Here is a 25,837-nt window from a genome sequence, read left to right on the forward strand (position 1 = left end):
GGACAAGCTCTTCCAAATTTGCCAACAATGGCAGCAAGAGAGGATTAACAGTTTTGTTTCAGTCTAAAAGGGGGTAGCTGTGTTAGTCTATCTGCAACAAGGTGAAGTCCTCTGGCACCTTCGAGACTCAGATCTCTCAGGGAAATAAGCTTTTGTGGGTAAAACCCATGCAGATAAAGTGGGTTTTAGCCATAAAAGCGAATGCCCTAATAGATCTGTTACTCTAAGGAGCCACATGATTTAGTTTTGTTTCAGTCGCTGGTAAGGTGTTACAAGAGCAGACTTTGGAGGTGCATACAATGATTAAGAGCTTACTACTTTTAAGGTCTTATCTATTCTGTACAAACAGCATTGACAGGCAAAACAATACAAACTGCTGAGTCTGAAGAGAATGATAAGCCAAAGGAAGCAACTTCCTTTCAGCTCATTCTCAGGGAAAATGTTGCACAACCTAGTCAGTCCTATGGCCCTGAGCTGTCATTTTTAGCTATTTTGCAGAAAAAAAATTAGTGCAGTGGGGGAAGGGGGATGGTTAGGGAAGAGAACTGCCCTCAGCATTTGTTGGAGAGTAGAGAACATGTGCAGCATATGACTCACTATTTCACTACAGCAACCAAGAGAAGTGAAGGGATCCAAAAGAGGCTAGAAAAAGGGCAATGAATTCAAGTGATCGGTTCCTGTAGTACCTTGACAAAAGCCTGCTTAAGATGTACAGTAGCTGAACTACAGGCAGTCCCCGGATTATATGGATCCGACTTACATCAGATCCCTACTTACAAACGGGGTGAGGAAACCCCGCACTAGCTGCTTCCCCTCAGCAGACCAGGGAGACGCGAAGCTAGCGCCCTGCCCAGCAGACCAGGGAGACGCGGAGCGGCTTTTCTCAGCAGACACCTCAGCTTGAGAATAAAGGACTGAGGGAAGTGAGGGGTGGGAGAATAAAACTGAGCTCTGGAGAAATGTTTGGCTAGAGTTTTCCCTACAATATGTACCAGTTCTGACTTACATACAAATTCAACTTAAGAACAAACCTACAGTCCCTATCTTGTACCCGGGGACTGCCTGTATTTGCAATATTTGAGAGAGTTTGTTTGATCAAGAACTCCTCAACTGTAGGAGCTAGGCTACCAAATTCAGTATACAGCTTCCTCTTGTCATAAGACAAAGTAATGTAAGGGTTTGGTTATGCTAGGAAAACGGGATGCGCTGGAATGGAATAGCGTCTCAAAACCAAACAGAAAGGAGATTAAAAAGAGGAGAATCTGGAGCAGTGCTGTTTTGGCACAGCTAGATCAAAGCTTAAGGTATGAAAACCAGACAGTTATTGGAAACCAAACTGATTATAGCTTTTTTGGTAAAAACAAATTAAGAGTTTATAGGGATGAAGTGTACACTTGCTAGAATTCCCATTCAAAAAAGGTACTAAAAAACAACATTTTGAACAATACAACCCATTTCAGCAAAGCATGTACAGTTTGCTTTTAGTTTCCAAAAAAGGAAAGGACTCGAGCCCCAGGTAAATCTGCTAGCTCTAAATAGGGATGTGAAATGCTATCACTAAATGGGTAATACCTGTCAGTTCCAGTCAACTGTAAGGGCTAGAAAAGCTCCCTGCCTGCGCCAGGCAGGACCCACCGCAGGTAGGGGGCTGCTCCAGCCAGATGGAGCAATCCCTGGCCAGCCCAGGCCCTCCCCACCCCTGCACGTTACACAGTGGCTCCTTGTGAGAAAGGCAGGCAGGGGCTTTATACTGCAGAGCCTGCAGCGCATGTAACTGCTTCGTTTCTGCAGTTATATGGTTCCCTTTGACTTTTTGCATCCTACTTCTAAATAAAAAGCTAGTTTAGAATCTTCAGGAAGCTATTTTACTTAACGAGTTTCTCTATGCTATATTAGGGCAGAAGATTCTAGCAGATGTTATCTGCAAGAAGCTCATCCCACTGGACAGGAACACATTCCAGGCGCTTGCAGTCTTGTGCTAACGACCCACATGCCTTGATCTCTCAAGCAGACATGTGAACAATGCGACTGGTAGCTTAAAGCTGTCTGCACTCGACTTTCGTACGTGCTCCCCTCCCCCCAGGCTGGTGCAGTTTACTGCAGAGTGCACCTTATACCATGTCTACACTAGTTTCTACTGCTGGTCACACCCTTGTGGATTGAGATAGAGACTTGCACCCCTTTTCCCAGTCTAGACATGGCTATGGAGGGAAAATGGCTGGATACAGATCTGCATGTGAAAATATCACATGCAAACCTACCTTGTTCACTGCTCAACTCATGCAGCTGAACCTCTCTAGTCCAGCACTCTCTTGTCTGGCAATGTCCATGATCTAGTACGATTTCAGTTAGCTAGATGTCCACTTGGCTTCTTGGCATAGCCAAGTTTCCCATGGTCCCATAAAGTAGTTTCCAGCCACCAGCCCTGGTACTCAGTGTTCTGTGCTGTTACTTGCTCTAATTTACCCCAGATGTCTCCTAAGAGCCCAAGAAGCAGTGGAAGTGTTGGTAATGCTGCTAGACAACACTGACCTCCCATGGCTCAGTTCTGCACCGGTTAGAGTACTGGACTAGGGAGGTTCTACCTGAACTTGAGCTGGCCACAGAAGGATAAGCGTCAGCCCTAGTGGAGAAAAAGTGTTAGCTTGAAGTTAGCTTTAGAAGCCATGAGTAGAACTATAGTTATTTTCTCTTTCAAAAGAAGAATGTGAAGACACCCACACACTTTTTAAATCAGCACATGGTTGCATACTCAATCTCTGTACTATAATCAAATCCTGTGGCATTCCTTCATGCACAGCAACCAGTTGTGTAACTTGCATGTCATAACCCTTTATGCAGCTTATGCCTGAACAAAAGCCACCACCTGCCCCTAAACAAATGTGGTTTGAGCTGGAATCTAATTTTGCCCATCGAGTCCCAGCTAACAGTGTAAAAGGGGAGCCTTTAAATTGATATCACTGGTAAGGCAGCTCTTCAATTGCCAAGACCACGTCTGCACTTCCATTCCAAGGAATCTTTAATTACCCCAGTCGCAAGTGGAGGCTAAAAGGAATCCGTGTATGTGTAAAATGGAATATGGGGGTGGGAGGGTAATCGCAATAGTCTGAACATCTAAGACTTTAAGGAGGGGTTAAGAAACAACTAGTGTCCCCACCCCACCCCACTCCCCAGTCGGACCCCTCAAGCAGCCAAGGGCCACATGTAGATCTTGATGTGAGAAACCCAGAAGAGACACAAAGATAAATATGGGAAATGTAAATCTGGTGTTCCTAGCCTGGCACAGCTGGGCCTTGGTCTGCTACTGGGTGCTCTTCTGCACTGCTAAGCAAACGTTGTGGATTCCTTCCCTTAGGGCAAGGTCTTCGCCTCAGTTCCATAGTTCGGGCCACCAGCTTACAGGTAAGGGGACAGCACAGTTGTTACGAATGTAGGGAACTTTGGAACTGAACTGCAAGACATCTGAGCCCACAAGCTCCCAGCAATGGGAGGCCTGAAGACACTGTCAGTCAGCACAGTTCCCCAGAAATCAGCAGCCTTCATCCTGACATCGTGGAGCACAGAGAAGAGGAAGGATCACACCAGGTCAATGGTGCAACCTCCCCAGACTACTGTACCCCTTTCAGGAGTCTGATTTGTCTTGCATGCCCCAAGTTTCACCTCATGTAAAAGCTACTTGCTTACAAAAAAAAAATAATAAATCAGACAAATCCAGATGTGTCACGGAACACTTACTGAGACATTACTGGGAGGGAGGGTGCAGCAGGTTTGGGTGGTGATCTGGGGCAGGCAGTTGGGATGCAGGAGGAGATGGGGTGCCAGCTGTGGGCTCTGGCAGGGAGGCATTTACCTAGGTGACAACCACCCAGCAGCCCAGCAGGGCCCTCAGGAAGGAGTGGCCTGCCGCAGCCCCAGGCCACTCAAAGTGGCTGACTGCTGGGGTCATGAGCCTCTGTGCTATGCGGAGAGGAGGGGGGACTTCTGTATGTTTCCCCCACTCCTAGCACAATTCGCAGCTCCCACTGACTGGAAACAGTGTCAAGTCCCCCCATCCCCAAGGCACACAATACCTAGACACACATAGCATCAGCTGCTGGCCACTTTGAGTGGCCTGGAGCTGTGGCAGGTAGGGAGCCTGCCTGAAGGTTCAGGTGGCCTGCATCTGAAGGCTTGGCAGGCTGGATCTCGACCGGAGGCCATGTTTTGCCCAACCTAAATCCAGACAGTAGGGAGACAACTCCCTCTGCCTGGGTCTCAGCTGCTAATCCTCCCCTAGTGTTAAACAGTTTTACCACTTCGGCAAGAAGTTATAGGGGGGTTCAAGAGTCGGGAAGAGGTTATAGGGGGAGTTCAGGAGCTAAAGTCACCCATTCAAGTCTCCCTTTGCCTGGGAGGAAGGGTTTTACCACCTCCCGGGTGCGTGCTCTGAGCAGCAGGCTAGGGGACAGCCTGACATGGGAACCCCTCGGTCCCTCCTGTTGAAGCAGTTCTTGTGGATAAATAAATGGACAAATGCCTGGGCCAGAGAGGAAACCTCCAAGCAGGAGAATGCTTCTACACCTGATGCTCAGAGCCCGCACCTGGGAGGAGGGAGCCCCAGGAACCAGTCACTGCTCCAAGGGCTGCTTTTCAGTCCCTTACCCATAGGGGAACAGCTTCAATGAGACGCACTCAGGAAGTTCCATAGATCATCCCAAACCAAGTGGCTTAGGCAACTCATCCGAGAGGTGGTAAGTCACTGCTCAAAATCTCTCTTCCCCTTCAGATGGAAGGGCAGCTTGAATCAGTGGGCTCCACATGCCAGGCAAATGCCCTGACCATTAAGCTAAAAGTTACCAGGGCCTAATTCTCTTCCTCCTCCAGCTGTTTTGTGGAAGCTCCCTTGTGAGCCAGCCACCCCAGAGCCCGTGCACCAGAGCGCACCCTGCAGAGAAGTCCAGCAGAGATCACCCATCCTTCCCTGGTCCGTGCATCACTTTGGAGCATAGCTATGAGACTGCAGCATGACTCCACCAAGGCAGAAACAAGGCGGACAGGGATCTTCTGCTGCGCAGAGTGACTTCAGGAACCTATGCAGCTCAGGGACTGGTGAGTGGGGGTTTTATGGAACCCAGTGGGGCTGGATTCTAGGACTTCGATGCAAGAAGAGGCAGTTTGGTACCCGAGTCCTTTTGTGACTCCACTTGCTGATGGTCAGAAAAGTCAGTGACAAAGCAAGGAAATTAACCCAGCTCCTTTCACTTCCTCTTCCTGCTCCCAAAGTAAATGCATTTGCCTACCATAGTTGCAAATTCAGTCTTTAATGCCCCAGTCATGCGGTGCCTACTCAGTACTGGACATTGATTCTACATATTTAAATACTCTCAATCTCTTTAGGGCCAGGCCGAGCCATTCTGGCACGCCTCCCCCTGGGCGCACGGTGCCCCCGCCCAGCACCCCTCACAATCAGGCACCCCAGGCTCTCGTCTGGTCAGCCCATAGCTTGGGCCAGCTCTGATTCTCTTAATGTTAAGGATGCCAAATTAGATGTAATAACTCAAATTATAACACTAGATTATCCCATAGTTTAAAATAACAGCTTGGCACACTGAAGTTTCATATAACTGCATCAGTAAACTTGCTTTGCATAGCTTTGATGCTGCATGCAGACACCAGCCGGGAGAATCTATGGCACATATTTCTCATCAATTTTCAACACGTGCAAGAACGGATTAGGAAATTTAGCTACTACCTGGGACACTGGAACAAGAACCAGTTTGCATCCTGTTAAAATGAGATGCTAATCAAAGCGTTATCACAGGTCTTTGCCTTATCCAGCTGTCTTTAAAGCCACCTTGGTTTCATGCAAAGCAAGAGCATCTAATTTTCATATATGCTGGCTGCTAGATCTTTGAGATTGTAGTCAGGAAGCAAATATGGAAGAAATGTTGAGCAAGTTTCTACTTTTAGCTGTACGTTGTGTCCAACAGAAAAACAGTACTCTAGAGTTCTTAAATGTATAGAAAAAGAGTTTCATTTAAGTTTCTGATCCCCATGTCCATTAGACAATGTTTTCTTACACTTAGTTAGGAAAACTTTGACGTATTCAAGAAGGACATCACTAGCAGTGCCAGTAAGTTTAATCAAGAGACCAAAAGCTATGATAAAAATAGTTAAAATGCAGGATTATGCAGCATGCAACCAATATCCTGTGTGTCACTAACTCATACTCCAACCAATTTGCTACAGCAGATGAATATTACAAAGAGACAGATGGTTATGCAATATTGTAAACAGTTGTGCAACCAGAATAGAGTCAGGACACACAAGATGAGTTCCAAAAGCAGCATTTGCTTGGCCTTATCAGTCCCAAAAATTTAATAAGCAGTCTATTAAGCTAGTCATCAAACCAGAAGAACAGGACCATGCACTACATATGTGCAATGCATGTTAGTGTTGCACTTTTTTAATCCCTGCGCAGGCATATCCTGAAAGCAAGACAACACTGTCCACCGTTTAGTGTTACTATTTCAGCCTTATTTGTTAACCACTTGTGCCAGGAGAATGAATTGAAGGGCAAACTCCCACCACTGTTACTGATCCAGGTTGTCACCCCCCAAGCGAAGTGAGAAGGACTGTGCCCACCTAGTTCTGAAGAGGTTACCTCACCACTAATTCCACTAGTGCTAGCATTGGTGGAAGTACAGTAGACTTCCGATAATCCGGCACCCTTGGGACCCAGGTGGTGCCGGATTATCAGAAATGCCGGACTATCAGGAGGTACTCTGGCAGGGGCGGGTCTCGAAGGAGAAGCGGAGGAGGGGGCGGGGGTGTGCCAAACCCTCCCTCCTGCTGCAGGGAGGCAGAGCCTGCGAGCGGAAGAGGAGAGGCGGTGACAGGCAGGCAGCCGCATTCAGGACGTTCTGGTCAGTTACAGTCACTCCAGCTGGATCCACAGCTGACACCCAGTTAATGTAATTTTCTTCTCTACTGCTGGGAGGAGGGGGGCAGGGGAAGGTAGGGGTCGGTGGGAGAGGGAGAGGGGTCTCCCACCGACCCCTACCTTCCCCTGCCTCCCCCCCCCCCCGCCCCGGCAGTAGAGAGGAAAATTACATTAACTGCGTGTCAGCTGTGGATCCAGCTGGAGTGACTGTAACTGACCAGAACGTCCTGAATGCAGCTGCTTTGGCACACCCTCGCCCCCTCCTGCTGCTCCTCCCACCGACCCCTACCTTCCCCTGGCCCCCCCCCTCCCGGTAGTAGAGAGGAAAGTTACATTAACTGCGTGTCGGCTGTGGATCCAGCCGCAGTTAATCAATTACTCTAACAACTTGAAGCAGCTGCCGGAGCACTTCCGGGTTGCAGTTGGTGCTGGACCACTGGATGCCGGACCACCGGAGTTTTACTGTAGTGTTATTGCTGGGTTACCAGTGTTTCAGGTTGGATAATATGGCAGCAGAACGAGGAGGCCAATCTATGATAGTGCTTGCAGCTGGTAAGATTAAACCATTTCTCAGCATTAAAGGGCTGTGGCAGCGTAACAGTAACGTAACAGGAGCCAGTCTCATTTGAGAACAGATCAGGTGGAGGTTTTAGACTCTCCATGCCATCAGCATGGCTATTTCAGAGTATAAATAGCAGCATGTAACACCTGGCTTACAATGCATGAGCAGATCTGCATGCAGGACAGAACCATTAAACAAAAAGAATATGACTATTGTGAACATTCAGCTGGTCCAAAGAGAAACCCCACAGATGTTCTGATCTGCTCCAGCTGTGAGATGCAACAATCCCTGAGCCCTGCAGATGTTTGCAGAGCTGCTGTGAGTGGGTAGTGTCCAGTCATTATTTGTACCCATCTGTGTTTCAATGGTGCAGTCATGCAACTCAGAACGTGGACAGTTCCTGACAGGAATGTTAAATAGCAATTAGGAAGCTAATTGAGTCATTAAGGGGGTTTGCTGCAGCTCTGCTTTCTAAATACAGTAAGAGCTTGGTGGCTCTTACTACACTTAAAAAGCAGAACCACAGAGTCCGGGACCTGGCACTGCTCAGTCCCAGCTCATGCCGCTTCCCCCACTGCACCTCTGCTTCTCCTACCCCCTACAGGAAAGTGCTTGGGGGGGGGGGGAGGAAAGGGGGATCCGGATTTTTAGCTGGCTCCCACTGGCTCCTGCTCCCCCCTTGCTGCCTCTGTATCAGAGGCAGCAAGAGGAGGCAGGGAGGAGAAGCGCCTAATCAGCCAGTCTCTTTAGACAGAGCCAACTCAAACACCACTACAGTTAGACGTAGGTCCTAGGGTTCGGGCAAATAACCATACTGAGACACGGGCAGCATCAAGCATGGAGAAAGCTGCTGAGTAGGGCTTGCTTGCCTGCCTGCCCTTCCTCTCTGCAATACAGGTCCCTAGACAAGCCCTAGCAGCAGCCACCAGGCAAATAACGCAACTCTAGCCTCCAGGAACAGTACTACTCTTGGCTTGTTAGTTCTTCCAGCAGGAGTCATTGCTGTAGCATCAGGGCACCCACTCATTCTCCCTCTGACAATCTCCCCTCATGTCCTCCACCATTATCAACCCAGGCACTAGGTACTGGAATCTCTCTTGTCCACGTCAGTGTCCTAGGTGCTCTTAGATGACATGTACCCAAGATCTACTTGCCCAAGGACTAAGCCTGCCAATGCCTCTGACCATCTCACCTACAGTAACACACTGCTGCTGAAGTACTACCTCCTGTCATTTTAGCAACACAGCAACTGTCTAGTCGTACAGCATTCAGGCAATATTTTCAAATGCAACTCACTGTTAGGCCTGGATGAACGAGAGAATCGGTTGCACAGTACTTGCTAAATATACTCCTGTTCCAATATCTGACCTGCTACAGAGCTGTCTGAGTTCTGTAGGACAGTATTTACCAGAAAGTGCTGGTGATGTTTGTCAAGTGAGTTGGTTAAATGTCTTTTCCTTTCCTGGCGCCACACCACTTTTCCTTCCTTTAATATATCATGTTGTCTTTTCCATTCCATTTCCTGTTCTCTTTATTCTACTTCCCTTCTCTCCCCCCCCCATAACCAACCACTTTCCATGTGTTCTGTTTTAGCCCTTTGGTACCCAAGGGACTAAACCTACTAACCACAAGACCAACGTAAAGTTGGGGGAGGAGAATCCACAGACTAGGAAAAGTCAACTATTTCCCCAGCTACAAAAAAGTGCTGGAATTGCTAACATGTTGTGCCTAGAACCTGTCTGGGGACTGGTCTATCAGTCTCTGGCCAGCAGATGTCATAGGTTCGAAACCACCCTAATCTCTGGGGAAAGGAGCACACTTTTCTCCCATTGTCTTCCAGATTTTCCTGGCAGCTATAAACATTGGTAGTGCTTTCCTTCCCCTTCCCCCCATATCTACCATACCCACACCCTGCAGCAGCTAGAAACTTCTTCAGTTTCTTACTCCTTACCAAGCACATTTGGGATCTTCCCTGGTTAATAATTCCACTACTAGCATAGGCTGGTGCACCAAGCTTTTTCAAGCAGCAGACCAAAACTGATCAAGCAGTCAGTTTTCACAGCTGGGTAGGAGCTAAGACTAGCAAGACTGACCAGTTTATTGACAGATGCACAGTACAGGTGTACATGGGAAGTTTTTGCAACCATAAGGGCTAACCTCTTAAAGGAAGCTCAAATACTGCAGAAATTGGAGGCTTCCCAGAAATAGTGTCTTAAGCTGTGTACATGCAAATTTAAATAGTTGCAGCTGTGCTGCCATAGCACTCACTACTTCACATCAATGGGAGGAGTTCTCCCATTGCAGTAGTTATACAACACCCTGAAAGGAGACAGGTAGGCTGCTGGAAGAATTATCCTGGCAGCCTAACGCGGTCTACTCCCAGATTTAGGCTGGCTTAACTATGTCACTCAGGGCAGGGGTGTGGATTTCACACACACTTTAGTAACTTAGGTAGGTTGAGCTAAATTTTTGTGTTGGCCTGGCCCTAACTCGCTCTGGGCTAGTGATCACATCATCCTCAGCCGCCTTGAAGCCAGGAGCGTCAAGGAAGAGGTAGGTTTGACTTCCCCCTCTGGAGCAGAGCATTGGTAGATCGCTGGGGGGTGGCGCCTGCTCCAATTCTGTGCCACTTGGCCATTTCTAGACACCTTCTGGATTTTTAGCAATAAGCAGCTTGCCCAACTTACTCAGCTCTTATGAATGGTCATCTCTACCCTTTTCTTTTGCTTTTTCTCCCTACACTGGACAAGTACACTGCTTCTCCCAGACCCTTCCTCCCTCCAAAGTATCCTACACACACTTCCCTCAACAAGATGGCACATGGTCCCAATTCCTACCAAGACGCTTAACCTAGGAAACAGATCAGACACCCAACCTGCTTAATATCTATTGCCCAACAACACTGAAGAACTAGCAAAACCTAAGCTTTTGTTTAAAATACTTGCCTAACCCTCATATAAAACCTTCCAATTATAACTGGACCCTAATGAGCACAGCCTTGTCTGCCACAGTCTACAGTTTGTAACAGTGAGAAGCAGCATTTTAATCACTAAGACCATGCCTAGACTACTCTCGGCTTCCAAAATATGCAAATGTGTGCCTGATTTGCATATCTTCTTCTAATTCTTTTTCAGAAGAGGTATTTTTAAAAAAATAGTCTAGATGGTGTTTTTGCGCAACCCTCCCCCCCTTTTTGAAAACCCTGTGAACCTCATTTGAGGAATAGGGGTCCTTTAAAAGGGGGGGTTGCACAAGAAACCCCATTTAGGTTGCTTCCCCCCCACACTAGAAAAAACTTAAGGATAGGTGCAAATGTACATATCTTCCTAATTTGCATATCTTCTTTTGCAAACTGAGGGTAGTCTAGACCTGCATAAATGGCCTGGGATGTTACCTCCAAAGCAGACACTTTAATGTCAACATTAACCATTTAATTACAGGTTTCAGCAGACTAGGGGAAACCAGAACTGAAATCCAAGAGAAAAGAGAGGGAGCAGGAATATCTGTGGTCCTGAAAGGGAACTAATTTTTTGACTGTGCTACCTCTGAATGAAATACTGTACTGAGAACAAACAATGAGGCCATTTTCTACCCTGGATCTTCATAGAAGCCTCAAAGGAAATTCCATCCCTCCAGATTGAAAGCCGGGAGCAATACTCATTTTAAGTTGATACCTGACCCACACAGACCATAAAAAGAAATTTGTCAGCCCCGCAACACAGCTGAAAAGGGCCTTGCCTACATGGACAAAAAGTGGGCTTGAGTCACTTTAAGACAACACCATTGAGCAAACAGCTGAAGAAAGCACCAGTTTTTTCCCATGCCAATAATCTCAGTGTACTGAGAGTTTCTGAAATGTTATTTAACTTCAGCTTTCTCTATGTTGCAGGCAGAACGTGTCATTTCAGAACTGGAGTACACAAAGGGAAACCAAAGTGAGACTTCATAGTTGTGGGGGAAAAAAACCAGCAAGCAAATGGTCTGGTAGCACTTTATAGACTAACAAAACATGTAGGTGGTATCATGCTGGGGGGGGGGGGGGGGGAAGAAGGGGTGTCACGTGACTAGTTGCTGTGAAGTGTATTACAAATACACGTTCTGGCTCCAGTATTCCTAATTTTCACTGGAGAATTTAAGCTGAAGGTGCCCTTAAGTCAACATGGTTTCTGTAAAGGGAAATCCTGTCTTACTAATCTATTAGAGTTCTTTGAAGGGGTTAACAAGCATGCAGATAAGGGGATCCAGTAGATATAGTATACTTGGATTTTCAGAAAGCCTTTGACAAGGTCCCTCACCAAAGGCTCTTGTGTAAATTACATGGCCATGGGATAAGAGGGAAGGTCCTTTCTTGGACTGCGAACTGGTTAAAAGACAGGAAACAAAGGGTAGGAATAAATGGTACATTTTCAGATTGGAGAGGGGTAACTAGTGGTGTACCCCAAGGGTCAGTCCTGGGACCAATCCTTTTCAACTTATTCATAAATGATCTGGAGAAAGGGGTAAGCAGTGAGGTAGTAAAGTTTGTGGATGATACCAAACTGTTTAGGATAGTCAAGACAGAAGCAGACTATGAGGGACTCCAAGAAGATCTCACCAAACTCAGTGATTGGGCAGCAAAATGGCAAATGAAATTTAATGTGGATAAGTGTAAAGTAATGCACATTGGGAAAAATAACCCCAACTATATGTACAGTATGATGGGGGCTAATTTGGCTAAGACAAATCAGGAAAGGGATCTTGGAGTTATCGTGGACAGTTCTCTGAAAACTTCCACACAGAGTGCAGCGGCGGTCAAAAAGGCAAATAGGTTGCTAGGAATTATTAGGAAAGGGATAGAAAATAAAACCCAGAACATCTTACTGCCCCTGTTTAAAACTATAGTACACCCACATCTTGAATACTGTGTACCGATGTGGTCTCCTCACCTCAAAAAAGATATTTTGGCCTTGGAAAGGGTTCAGAAAAGGGCAACTAAAATAATTAGGGGTTTGGAACGGGTCCCATATGAGGAGAGGTTAAAGCGATGGGACTTTTCAGTTTAGAAAAGAGGAGACTGAGGGGGGAATATGATAGAGGTCTATAAAATCATGAGTGGTGTGGAGAGAGCCGATAAAGAAAAGTTATTTATTAGTTATTTATTAGTCAGCTGGCTGGGGTGTTTCAGCCCTCCCGACCTCCCAGCTCCCACCATTCCTCGCAGCTACTCACCTGTTGTTTCTGCTCAGTGAGTAGCTGCTCCTCAAATGAGGAAATCTAATGTAAATGTACTGCGCAGGTACACAGTTCAGAGAGGGCTCAAGAGCTACTCTTTAGAGCCCCTGAGATCTACCGGTAGATCACGATCTACTGGTTGGTGACCACAGCCTTAGGTAAAGGGATCGTACCAACTTCCCCAGAAGGGTCTTCAACTTTCAGCTACTTGACACCATACATTACACTTGAACAAAGAACTAATCCCTGTGTTATTCTACTGCAGCTCAGAGGCAGAATGCTAGATACGGCCTATATGGCCTTTCAGGTATTCAGTACTTCCATGAAACATTCAGCATAGTTTATTCGACCATTTTTCTCCCTTTTAAGACCACTGCTATTTCTGCTCTTTGTTTCTCTTCCTTTTCCAGTCTGTCTCTTTCACCAACTTATCCTTACATTTGTAGTTCATTCTTCTTTGTGGTTTGTTTGTTCTTCCCTCTTTTATTCCTTGCTGCAGCTCCCATTTTCCCCAGCAGTTAAGTAGTGCAGACAAAAGTATCACGGAAACACTTTGGCTAGGTCTATACACTTTGGTGGGTTCTTGTACAAGAACATCTTGTGTAATAAGTCTTGTGCAAGAACACATCCACACTGCCATGTGCAAGATGTGCTTTTGCACAAGAAATCTCTGCCGCACATCCACACTGCCCTCTTGCACAAGAGCTGTTGCACGAGAAGGCTTAAACTTGTAACAAAAAAGTATAGCTCTTGCACAAGAAGCTCTCTTACCATGCCATACTGTAAATCTTGTTGCACAAGAGTGGGCAGGCAGTGTGGACGCTCTGCAGGTTCTTGCACAAGAACCTGCCAGTGTAGACACAACTTTAGAGTTCAAATCTAAAGGCTAACAAAAGCTAGAAGAAATTCACCCCTCTCCATCACCACTTGTCCACAGAAACAAAATACAGGACTATGTAGCACTTTAAAGACTAACAAGATCTGAGGAAGTGGGTCTGGCCCACAAAAGCTCATCATCTAATAAACCATCTGGTTAGTCTTTAAAGTGCTACATTGTCCTGCATTTTGCTTCAGCTACCCCAGACTAACACGGCTACATCTCTATCACTTGTCTGCAGATTCAGGAAGACAATAACACACCAGTTACACTTCAGTCACACTTGGAAAGTTCTCTTTGCAACTGGGAAGGCTAGCTACACCAAGTCCACCATATCAATAGATCCTGCCCATAGATCAGGTACTTTGCTTCCATCAAATATTGTTTTCATGCCTTTCAGCACTCCTCCTGTACTTCACTGGAAGGTGCGGATTAAGCTAAGGTCGCCCTTTCCTTCCTATAGCAAAATGCAGGACAATGTAGCACTTTAAAGACTAACCAGATGGTTTATTCAATGATGAGCTTTCGTGGGCCAGACCCACTTCCTCAGATCAAATAGTGGAAGAAAATCTGGCCCACAAAAGCTCATCACTTAATAAACCATCTTGTTAGTCTTTAAAGTGCTGCATTGTCCTGCATTTTGCTTCAGCTACCCCAGACTAACACGGCTACATTTCTATCACTTTCCTTCCTATGCTATTAATGCAAAATCTTAAGTAGAGGCAGCATTTTTTTTAACAGCATTTGTATTTTCAGCTTTCAAAGACACTGAAGTCACTCTGGGGTTCCAGGACAGTTATTCAGCGTTGCCTCCACAGCTCTCAAGCGGCTCCAAAGTCAGTAGCCCCGGCTCCCTGGGGGCTCGCTACAGCACCAGCCAGCCAGACACTGGCACGGCCAGGACACGCGCCAAGGGAATTGAAAGCCGGCCCAGCCAGCCGCCCAGGAGGCAGGGAGTGAAGAGCACAGCGCTAGGGGGAGGCAAGGGGCCCCACTGGGAGGGGGGGGACCGAGCCCCAGGTAGAAGGTCTCCTCAATGGGGGGACCCCAGACCCCCCCAGAAGGGGGGGAGCAGCCCCAGGGGGCGGGACTCAGCCACAGTGGAGATGGGGGGCCAGCCCCACAGAGGGGGGGGGGGCCAGCCCCACCACAAACCCCCGCCCCGCTCACCTTCCGCTTCTCCTCCGCCTCCTCCGGCCCCGCAGCCATCGCGCCCGCAGCCACCCGCCTCCCTCAGCGGCTCATATAGGCTCACAGGCCACCTGACCCCTCGGGAGCAGGGCGCCGCCCCCCTCGGCCTTCCCAGCAGCTCGCGCGCGCGTCACCATAGAGACCCGGCAGCCTTTCCCAGAAGGGGGAGCCCGCGCCCAGCTTTGGGAGGCCATTTTGGGCCCGGGCGGAAAAGCTTCGCTGGGCACGTGCGCCTGGTGCTGGTGACGCTGCCCTTAGTTCAGTGGGCGGTTGAGGCGGGGGGGGGGGGGGAGGGACTCTCTCTCTCTCTCGCTCTCTCGCTCTCTGTTTCGATCACGTGTTCACACCGTCCTACCCTATCACAGCCGCACCCTCCCACTGACGTAAATCTCACCCGCCGAGCTCCGCGGCGAGTGGGCGGGGGGGGAGGAGAAATGCATTGTGGGTGTTGTAGTTCCCAGCCTCACGTCGCTGTGCCGCCGACAGGCTGAGGAGGGAGGAAGGCAGAACTACAAATCCCGGGAGGCGGCGCGCCGCTCTAGCGGGAAGGTAGCGGCGGGTGCTCCCGAGTGCAGGTAATAACGGTCGGAGGGGCCTGACTGGGCTGAGTTCCTGTGTGGCTGGCGGGCTCCCGGCGGCTGAGGGAGCGGCCCCGAGCCGTGTGGAGAGCGGGGGGGTACCGGCACTAACCGACCTGCACGCGCTGGGCGAAGGAGGCCGGCGCCGTGATCCCCGTTTCATAAATGGGGAAACTGAGGCAGCGGGGCGGAGGGGGGCGCAGTGACGTGACTATGGCCGCCAGGCAGGCCCGTGGCAGAGCTGGGAGGAGACCCCAGCTCGCGGCCCGGCTGCCCCCTGGCAAACACGAGAGAGACTTGAACTTGCTCTATTCACGTCAATGTGCCACCAGGGCGCGTGGGGACAAGTGGCGCCGAGGGGTGTGAACGGGTGAACCCCCCCCCCCTCACTAGTTGTGGTCACCCCTGGGCTACGTCTACACTGGCATGATCTTCCGCAAATGCTTTTAATGGAAAAGTTTTTCTGTTAAAAGCATTTGTGGAAAAGAGCGTCTAGATTGGCAGGACGCTTTAACACAAAAGCACTTTTTGCGGAAAAGCGTCCGTGCCGATCTAGATGCGCTTTTGCGCAAAAAAGCCCCGATCGCCATTTGCGCCATGGGGGCTTTTTTGCACAAAACAAATCTGAGCTGTCTACACTGGCCCTTTTGCGCAAAAGGACTTTCGCCCGAATGGGAGCAGCATAGTATTTCCGCAAGAAGCACTGATTTCTTACATAAGATCGTCAGTGTTCTTGCAGAAATTCAAGTGGCCAGTGTAGACAGCTGGCAAGCTTTTCCGCCAAAGCAGCTGCTCTTGCAGAAAAACTTGCCAGTCTAGACACAGCCCTGGGGGGCTGAAGCAGACCACCGAGCGCCATGGGCAGGGGGACACTCCACTTGGGCTGGCGCAGCCCCCAGCTGCACTAGGCAATGGGGAAGTGGTTTGGGGGGGCTGGAGGGGCACCCATCCTTGTTTCATCAATTAACTGGTGAACTAATTAAACAGGATTTTACATCCCTACTGGCAACACGTGTTACCTAGTGGTTAGTGCTGTGGAGTGGGATTCAGAAGACCACTGGACTGCTCCAGGACCTTAAGCAAATCGCAATGCCTTTTGGAGACTGTGTTCCTATCTGTAAAAAGAGGCTAATGTTACTGACATTCTTTATAAAATCTTGTGAGCGCTATGGATGAAAAGTACAATATAAGAGCTAGATATTGTTGCTGTAAATGAGTTAAGTAATACTCATTGCATTTACTACTGAACTGAAATCAATGGCTTGTATTTCTCACCCAAGAAGCAAGTCGTCTTCATGTATATGCACCATGGCTCAGGTGGCACAGAGTTTGAAGGAGTAAGGTTAGATTTTTTTTTTCCCTGCTGTGTCTCTGTGCAGCAAGTAGAGGCAGAGATTCATTTTCTTTTGTAAGTGATCATGGATTCTTTATACACAAACATCATGCAATTCAAGATTGAGAATATTCTCTATTAAACTCAATAATGTCTTAGTAGTCTAAGACTTTCTTTTTGTGTGTCTGCCACTAGAGAGCAGTGGGCACCACATGCATGCTAGCAGCTAGGTTACAAATCTGTCCCAATCCCTAAGATTGGTAGTATGCCGTGTTCCCTGTAAAATGTGCATTTGGGTGGCCCTTCAGGTGAGATGCTGCCCAGCTGATTAGCAGAGCATCCAAATGTATTTCTAATAGTGGTGCATATCCACATATGCCTCAGTACATAACAAAATTTATTCCATGCATGGATGGAAAATAATAGAGGGAACACGAGTAGTGTGAACGAAAGCAAACAGATTAGATCCCTATCCTCATTTTTGTAATCAATCAATGTTAACTTGCTTCTGGTAGCCAGCTTCTACCCTTTGCATATTTATGTAATACCCTCACCTCTTCACATCATTTCATACACAAGGTTGTACATTTTGAGTCTTTAGAATGTATGCCTCTCTTATAATTTGCAAACATCACTCATTCTTTGTCTAGCAAGTAGCAACTTATGACAGGTAACTGACCTAAATCAGACTGACAATAATTCTATTAAAAAATTAAGCGTGATCAAAACTAAAGAAGAGTGGCTGTTGGCATTAAGATTGTAATAATCAATTCTCTATTTGTTAAGCTTCTGTTCAATAATTTATAGCAAACAGGAAATATAAGGCTCCCAGGAAATCTAAGGCGGGCTGACCTTGTAATTGTGTCTAAGAAGAACTGACATTGATATGTACTTCTTGCTAAAAAGAGGAATAAACTTCTTGCTAAAAATAAAGCATCTGCTCTAGGAAGAGCAAGAGTGCAGGAAAAACAACCTTCCACCAAGTAAAAGTGAGAAATAATATGAAAATTGATATTATTCTGGTTTGTCTCAAATCATGTGCAATTAATTTCAATGAGATTGACTGGGCAGAATTTAGCCTATTGCCAGTTTACATTGTTACCACTTGTGATCTAATTTTGGCCATAGTTGCACACCTTGTCTTAGGAAAGAAAATAATGTAAATTGATTAGTTTGCCCTTCCCTACTAAACCTGACTACTTTAGTCTTCTGTGCAGACTGGAAACTAAACTTGACAAGAGTCTGAATGTCAGGATGCTCAGAGCAAGATTCATGTCAATTTCCCATTGTTGCACACTGGAAAAGAGCAAACAGATATAAAAGGACACAGCCAACATAATAGGACACAATACCATCCTAATTTTTAAAAACATCATGATTTTAGCTTATTCCATTACCCTTATTACATTTCTATAGCAGAGAATATACAAGGAAATTGTAGATTTTCGTATTCAAAATGTCTTAGTGGGAAAGTTTTCCTTTTTAAAGTACCTTGTTTTTATTCTAAAACAAAAAATAATAATGTTGACCAGGAAGTTGATTTATTTATTTATGGACAACTTGTATTTTTTTCCACTTTCTCTCATAGTTTATTAGAGAGAAAGTGGAAAAATCATCTAGAAATTCTCCTGATGATCAGTTGTTATAGGAAAGCCCCAAAATAGGGACCGTATAAGGCCCTGTGTCACTACGACTACTCCATCTACTAAGCTATAAATCCTTTTGGGCATAGATCTTACAATTTGTTCCATGAGCTCTGTTGACTTCATCAGGACTCTGTAAGCGCTGGAATTTTCCTGTCTGGAATAACTTGTAAAATCAAGTCCTTTACATTGAGGTGTTTTGTTTTTTGGGTTGTGAGATTCTTTTTGTTTGGTGGGTGTGGGGTGTTTTTGTTTTGTTTGTACATCTACTATTTGAACTGTGTGTGGTGTTTGGGAAATACAGTGAAAGAAAAGAGAAATACCGAAGTGTTTCAAGAACAAAGCAGTCATGTTAGCCTGTAATATGTATTGCCTACAGGATTTATTTGTAAAACCTGGAATGCTGCGACTTTGATTGGTAAGTAACTAGCTCTCAATTGAAGGAAACCTGGGCCCTAATACTACTGAGACTTGTGCCTATGTTTTATTTTAAAGCACGCTAGGAAACACGCTTATTTCAGAGGCATAGATTGCAACTACAACATTTTTCAGAACCAGGCTATAAAGTAGACTATCTTGGTCTGCAGATTGTATTAAAGAAATATCCTTAAATGTCTTGTCTTTAAAATAAAATTTATTCTCAGTTTGGAGAAGTCTACAATTGTCATTTAAAATACATATTTTCCAGAAGAGCATAAATTGGTATTTGACCACTGCAGTGCGAATACCTTTAGTATCTCCCTTCTCTTCGGCTTCTCCAAGTCTCAGCTCTCCAGATTCTAGGGTGTACATAATACTGCTGATTGCCTTCTCACATGTACAGAAAACATCTCCTCCATTCTCCAAGAGCTCATTAGCCTTCTCCAGTCAATTAATTCTATTCTGGGGACCTTCTGCATAGCCCACGTAGCTTGTCTCTTTCTCCCTGCATGTTTAATACCATCTTCTCTATACCTTCCTACAGTTTTGCTACTGTAAAAGTGTTCTGCACTGCAGCTTTTCCCTCTCTCAGCAGCCTCCATTTATCTCTCCACCTCAATTCAAACGTGAAAACACCTTTTTTCCCTCTTGTCTATACATTTTATTTTTCTGTGGGTGATTATTGCTCACTATTACTGTGTTTAGCACTCAATGGCTGGAGTTCAGTTGATATGAAAGGCACTAATGAATACTATGCAGCTTTAATTTGTAAAGTGGATGCTAGCTTGATGACACTAAATCAGTAACTCTTCAAATCATGGAAATTCTTTTTCTACAATAGGAAATTATGGAAGGTTCTGAATGCTCCTAACAGAAGAAAGAAAACTGTTTAACTGTCTGTAAATGCTGCTTCTGAGGATGAAATCCTTCAGGCTCTTAACCAGAAAATCTGGGAGACTAAAAATGCTGTTGACAGAACATTTTTGCAAAAATCAAGTCCCGTGTGTTTGCCTGTATGTTTCCTCCTATCATTGTAGCAAGAAGAAAAAAGAGAATGGTTATGAACAAGTTGATCAAGAAAGGTACACAAACTTGGTCCGTTCTGTCACATCTTTCAAAACCAGTCCTCGGACACCAGAAACATTGTTTGAAGAAGATGATCTGATGTATGGACCAGTGAGTAAGTTTAAATCTCCTGTTACAGATACTGAAACACAAATTCCAAAAAATTGGGTCCCTCTGATAAATTCCAATAAGAGAACTTTGCCTCCAAACAGTGACCCAAAGTGCCTGCTGAAAATTGGCTTAAAAAGACACAAGGTGCCCAGCGTGACTAATGTCCTTCAGCAGACCATGTCTTCGGAACAGGCCTTTTACCTGGAGAGGTGGAAGCAACGGATGATCCTGGAACTTGGAAATGATGGGTTTGCAGAATACACTAAAAGTAAGTCTAACCAAAGTGCTTCTTAAAGTAATAGGCCATGCACTAAGTAGATTAACTGCAGGATCTGGCTCTAATCTCCATATAGCAGCATCCATTTCAGAATCTCAAAACACTTTACAAGAATATCTGATCCTTCCTGAATTGGTTATTCTGGGACTCTCCCATGGACTACATGAAGCAAATAACCTAATAATAGTTAGTGGTAAATTAGAATGTAGGAGTATCATGCTTTAATCCCCATTATTTTGGTAGTACTTGCTAGAATTTGCAACAGGTTGATATTTTCCACATGATTTATGGAGTTTGACTAGCACTTCTACAGACAATGGTTTTCGGGGGGTTTTATGTTTAGGAATAAAGTGATTCACTGCACTACATAACATCACAATGTAACATTGATTATTGGAAAATTATGAGACACCCAGACTCTTTTGGATAAATGGAGATGGCAGTTCTGGAGACTTAGATATTTGCATTCAGGTACCCTCACCTGCAGTGCAAACTTGAAAGCCTGCTGGCCAGTTATCTGATTATAGACTACTGCCTGCTTCAATGTACCGGAGACTGTTTGCAAAGTGTTTTCCGTCTTACTGTGTACTCCAAACCAACCAGCATTTGGATAGCCTCAGCGTGGATTGCTTGATATACTGAAGTCCTTAAACACTTACAGATTTTACATAAGGTTTCTGTGAAATCCAAGTGCATATCAGGTCTTTTATTCACAAAGACTGCCAATTGATTTTCCCATGGGCAGTGGGGCTAAGGCACTGTCCTGCTCACACACCCAATCCAGGGGATGGTTGGTTAATACTTAGGTTTTTGCTCAGCTGAAAAGTTGAATTTGCTGTATTCGCACCCCATTTGTGTTCTGGAATATTTTTATGAACAGACATATTAGCAAGAATGTTCTACTGAAACAGCACCTTTTAAGCAGCTGTCATTCCTAACTCAAATCTTATCCCATGTATTATGTTCGGTCAGGTAACAGATGCATCCAAATACAATTAACAATCATAATTTGACGTCAGATACGGTGACCTGCTCACATGAATTCTATAGGCAAAGACCGATTCATAGAAATTATACGGCAAATATGTTTGACTAAAGAATGATGTGCTTAGATTTATAAATTGTCCTGGACGATTCATCAGCACAGAGGCTAATTTAGATTAATAACATTTAAATAATTAAATTGTTTACTCATGATGCTTTATTTTGTTCTCTTCCCTTTCCTATATCCCTGAAGCTGTTTTAGCACCAAAATGGGGCTGATTATTTTAGAATCGCAACTGGATAGTAATTTTTAATATGTTTTTATCCCGTATATGAGCATTGCTTATTAAGAAAGGGGGTTTAAAATACTCTTGTTTTTCCTGTCATCTTTCATAGACCTCTTCCTCCAAGGAAAACTTTTCCATGCCGCTTTGGAATCTGTCTTTTTGTCTGACCAGATCCCGTTGAAAGGGCAGGAAAGAGATTCCACTGTATCTGGCTACTTAGCAAGTGTTCAGCATGTCCTGAGAGACATCAGTGGAGTAAAAGCTCTGGAAAGTGCCGTTCATCATGAGACTCTTCACTATTCAGGACTTGTAGATTGTGTGGCTGAATATCGGTGAGATGCTGGTTCTCTTATAACATCCCATCACGTTTTATAGACTTTGGTGATCAAACAGCTGGTTTGTGGGCCAGATCTGGCCTATCCAATGTTATGTGGCTCTGACAGTAGGACACATGAAGTAGCAGCTGAGAGGTTGAGTGGACTGAGGAGGAAGCCAGAGACACTGCCAAGCTGAAGAGGCATCAAAACACCACACTAGGGATGGAACAGGGGAAATCAGGAGATTCAGGATGAGAAATAAGGGTGTGGGGAGAGGAACAGGTGACACAGACTGCTCAGCGAAGGCAGTGCTGCTATTCTTTTAGGCTATGTCTACACTGCAGCCCTATTTCGGGATACCAGAGGTATCCTGAAATAGCTCTTCCATGTCTTCTGAGTGTGCCCCTAATTTTGAAATATAATGTAAACCTCATTCCATGAGGAGTAAGGGACATTTTGGAATAGTGATTTATTTCAAAATAAGTGCTGTGTAGACAGCGCCAAATTTTGAAATTGACTAGAAATAAGCTACGCAATTGGCATAGCGCAAATTGCATAGCTTATTTCAAGTTACACATGCTGGGAGGCTGCACCATTAGAGAGCGGCCTCTGCACACCTCTAGAGTAGTATATCGGCAAGGAAGGGAAAAGTGAACCAGAGCAGTGTTGTCTAGAACTGCCACTGGTATTTGTACTTAATGGTCCTGGATCTAATCCAGCCTGTGGAGGACTCAGACTGTTACCAGCACTGTGATCATAACAAATGACACCTCGTCACCAGGAAACAGGAGAAATAGAGTAAAGTGTTTGATGGCAAGTTTTTCATGAGCACTAAATTGAACTAAAAAACTCCCCTTTTGCTTGCCTTTACAGAGGCCAGTTGTGTGTGATTGAGTGGAAGACTTCAGAGAGGTCAAAGCCATATCTCCAGAACACATTTGACAACCCACTACAGGTTGCAGCGTATACCGGAGCCATAAACCACGACGCTAACTATGACTTCCAGGTCAGTAGGCCTACAGCCTGCTGAGACAAGCGGGAGCGTTCACCTCAACTTCATTTTCCCCACCCACGTTCTCTACTTACCCTCAGCCAATATAGAACTGCAGCCAGCGTTTACAGGGATACAAGCATGTGTGAATTCCACCAGTGCTGCTGCTCCAGTTGCCTCCCTTGGTCGGCAGCGTGTGGTCAGTGTGCTCTGAAGCGTCCACTCAGCTGCACCATTTGCTAAGGGACTGATACTGAGCCCCCCGCTAATCTCCAGCTGAATTCTGGGAGCTATAGGTGCAGCGCCCTTCTGAAAGTCAGCAAGCCGGTTGACAGCGAGAACAGCACCTGGGCAGTGCACAGCGAGTGGGGGAGAACAGCCACCCAGCTCCACGCTGAGCGTGGCAAGTGAAAGGAGAGGAATCAAAATGAGAGCAGTCAGATAAGGAAATGAGCTAGCAGCAAGCACCCCGGTAGCCTCCTAGAAGAGTGCCTGTCCCCTCTGGCAATTGAATGGGTGTGGTTAAATGCCTTCCTTACACCACATGGGAACATTGCTCAGCTCTTCAGTGAAGGAGGGAAGTAGTGCCCATTACTTGACATCTGAGGCAGATCTGTCTGTGCATAGATTGCAGAGGAGGCTGCGTGGCCTGAAGGATGGTAATTCCTGATGTGAAGCAGAAGGGTTAAAGCAGGAGAAAATGAAAGGATATCCAGGGCCCCGTGGAGGCCTTTCTAGGGATGGCGAGAAACAGATCCATTAAGCGGAGCACTTGTATAGCATCATGGCAGGATCATTTCATTGAGAAATACAGGAAGTAGCTGCATGATCTGACCCTTTACAAAAATTGGCCTGTTCTCTGAGCCATGATATCCCCTTATTCTTCACTGTTACCTTTTTATGTTGTTTTGCTTGTCCAGTCAGAGAGAGGGGGGAACACGCAGTAGTTACCATTCCCTTACAGCCCAATGGCAAAGGGCTGAATCTGAACTGGCATGGGCAAAAATCTACTCTGTCCAGAACACAGGGCTAGACTCCTGAGGCCTGATATTTAGGGTGGCAGAGCTGCTACAGCTCCAAGTCCTTGGACGCTCTTTAACTTGGAAAACTAGGCTCCTACTGTTGCATTGTAAACAGCATTGCTTATTAAAGTCAGTGGGTTAGCTTTACATTGATCTGCATGGTGAAAGGGCAGTTTAGTCTTTGGAACAGTCAACTGAAACGGCATATGGATATTGAATGACTGGCGTCATTCTTTTCATTGCAGATTAATTGTGGACTCATTGTAGTGGCTTACAAAGATGGCTCCTCTGCACATCCCCATTTCATGGACTTGGATCTGTGCTCTCGTTATTGGAACAAATGGCTCCTGCGCCTTGAAGAATATACCAAGAAGGAAAAGAACAAAAATATAAGTGAGACAAGTCAGACCTCACCCCTCTGAGCAGAGAACTGAAGCAGAAAGTCCTGAGTGGTCTCTGATACTGACCCTTTTTGACCTGGGGCAATTACTTACTATCTCTGCCTCAGTATCCCCATTTCTAAATTGGGTCTCATACTTGCCTAGCTAATGGGGGTGCCTGGTGGTTTTATTGAGCCAACTTAAATTGGGCTGGTATTTATATTTTGCAGCAAACTTTTATAAAACTGGAGACCAATAGAAATGTTCCCACAATTAAAGAAAAAGTCCAGTAAAGTTTGTATAAACAAACCATCACGCTCTTGCAGCGTTTGAAACCCAACCCTTGCGAATGGAGAAAGTGAAATTGACTCTGACCCAAAACAGAACTTTCATTGTCAGAGCGAAGTGAAATGCAAACAATAAAGATTAGTAGTAACAAGTAGACTGGATCTTAGCCATTTCATCTTTTGCTAATCTCTCATCTGATTACAACATGTGACTTATGTTGACAGTGGCCCTTTGAAGGTGGAAAAATTGCAAGTGCTAAGAATTATACTTAAAGCAGCATTAGGGAATCACTCAGGCTATTAAGACAAACGTGTAGCTTTAGCGGAAGTGGTCTCCAAAAAAGAAGTAGAAAAGTAATTGGCATAGCTGAAGGTTGCCCTTAAGTACTCCCTAGGATTGCTCCAGCAGGAGTGGGCTCTCATATAGGTTTCTTTGCCTTAGTACAAAGCTGTGTCTCTCTAGAGCAAAGTGAGAATGAAACTAAGGCTTTGTACCATGCAAAGACTCTTGTGCCAACACAGCCCCACTGATTTAACTAGTGTTACATAGACTAAGGGGGCCTATCAGTGCAGGACTAACTGCAGGATCAGAACCTTGGGGGGTGTACTGATGCCAGTATGTTTTTCAGAAGCCTTAGTCCTGTGATTTTTGTAGTTTTAAGAACTGAAGATTTAAGAACCAAAAGCTGACGATAGTTTTAAAATTAGACTCTGCTATAGAGACCAGTTCCCTATAAGCTGTGCACTTGTGCAGCTGCTCAGGAGAGATTCAAATGCCACCCAGAGGAATTAGCAGAGCAGCCACAGCTAGGTTGTTTCCACTGGTGGTGCACATTCACACATGCCTCTGCACATGGAAAATATATTCCGCACATGGACGAGGCGGCAGGGGGAAGAAAATCCACACATGGTTGGAAAAGATTAAAGGGAACATTAACAGAGGCATCTTGCTTTCTGTTGACTAAGTATCTAGTTTATCAATAATTAATCCTAAAATACAGGAGTCACTTTTGAGACTCATTCATAAAAATGAGTGTTGAAGAGATAGTAATAAAGTAGTGTTGTAAATGCTGAATAAATACGAGGGTTTCGTCTTGAGTGGTGTTGCTTTTCTCATTTATCTCCTTCCTTTAAATCATACATTTGAGCTTTTCTTGTCCTCACTATGGATTATATATCTAAGTACAGCTGATCCATTATTCTAAAGACTACCAATCAGTACCTAAGTCCTTTGCAACAGGTTTGCTTTTGAACAGAAGAGTGGCCATGCTGAGTCAGACTAATAGTCCCCAATCAACTATCCTGTCTTCCAACAGTGACCAGTGCCAGACACTTCAGAGCAAATGAACATGACAATTGAGTGATCCATCTCCTTATTT

At 45.6% G+C, this 25,837-nt stretch overlaps 2 protein-coding genes across 6 annotated transcripts in view; one reads left to right on the top strand and one right to left on the bottom strand.

Moving 5' to 3' along the window:
- Window positions 1–14,900, bottom strand: part of SNX5 (sorting nexin 5) — a 43,148-nt gene extending 28,248 nt beyond the window's left edge. The window contains exon 1 of the mRNA XM_075925752.1: window positions 14,743–14,900. Coding sequence (XP_075781867.1) covers window positions 14,743–14,781 — 39 coding nt within the window. The 5' untranslated portion in view covers window positions 14,782–14,900. The remainder of the gene's footprint in view (window positions 1–14,742) is intronic.
- A 301-nt stretch (window positions 14,901–15,201) lies between these two features.
- On the top strand, window positions 15,202–24,613 carry MGME1 (mitochondrial genome maintenance exonuclease 1). 5 transcript variants are annotated; one of them, XM_075925755.1, is made up of 6 exons: window positions 15,202–15,338; window positions 19,579–19,913; window positions 19,995–20,181; window positions 21,571–21,793; window positions 22,652–22,784; window positions 24,037–24,613. In XM_075925755.1, the coding sequence occupies exons 2-6, from the start codon at window positions 19,641–19,643 to the stop codon at window positions 24,211–24,213; spliced, it is 993 nt and encodes a 330-aa protein (XP_075781870.1). In that variant the 5' UTR covers window positions 15,202–15,338; window positions 19,579–19,640; the 3' UTR covers window positions 24,214–24,613. The 5 variants fall into 5 exon arrangements, with proteins under 5 accessions (XP_075781870.1, XP_014426742.2, XP_075781868.1 ...); XM_014571256.3 differs by having other exon boundaries at window positions 19,579–20,181; XM_075925753.1 differs by lacking the exon at window positions 15,202–15,338 and adding an exon at window positions 16,704–18,735 and having other exon boundaries at window positions 19,579–20,181.
- The last annotated feature ends 1,224 nt before the right edge of the window (window positions 24,614–25,837 follow it).

This window comes from Pelodiscus sinensis, chromosome 3 (assembly GCF_049634645.1).
Source record: "Pelodiscus sinensis isolate JC-2024 chromosome 3, ASM4963464v1, whole genome shotgun sequence".
NCBI classification, from domain to species: Eukaryota; Metazoa; Chordata; order Testudines; family Trionychidae; genus Pelodiscus; species Pelodiscus sinensis.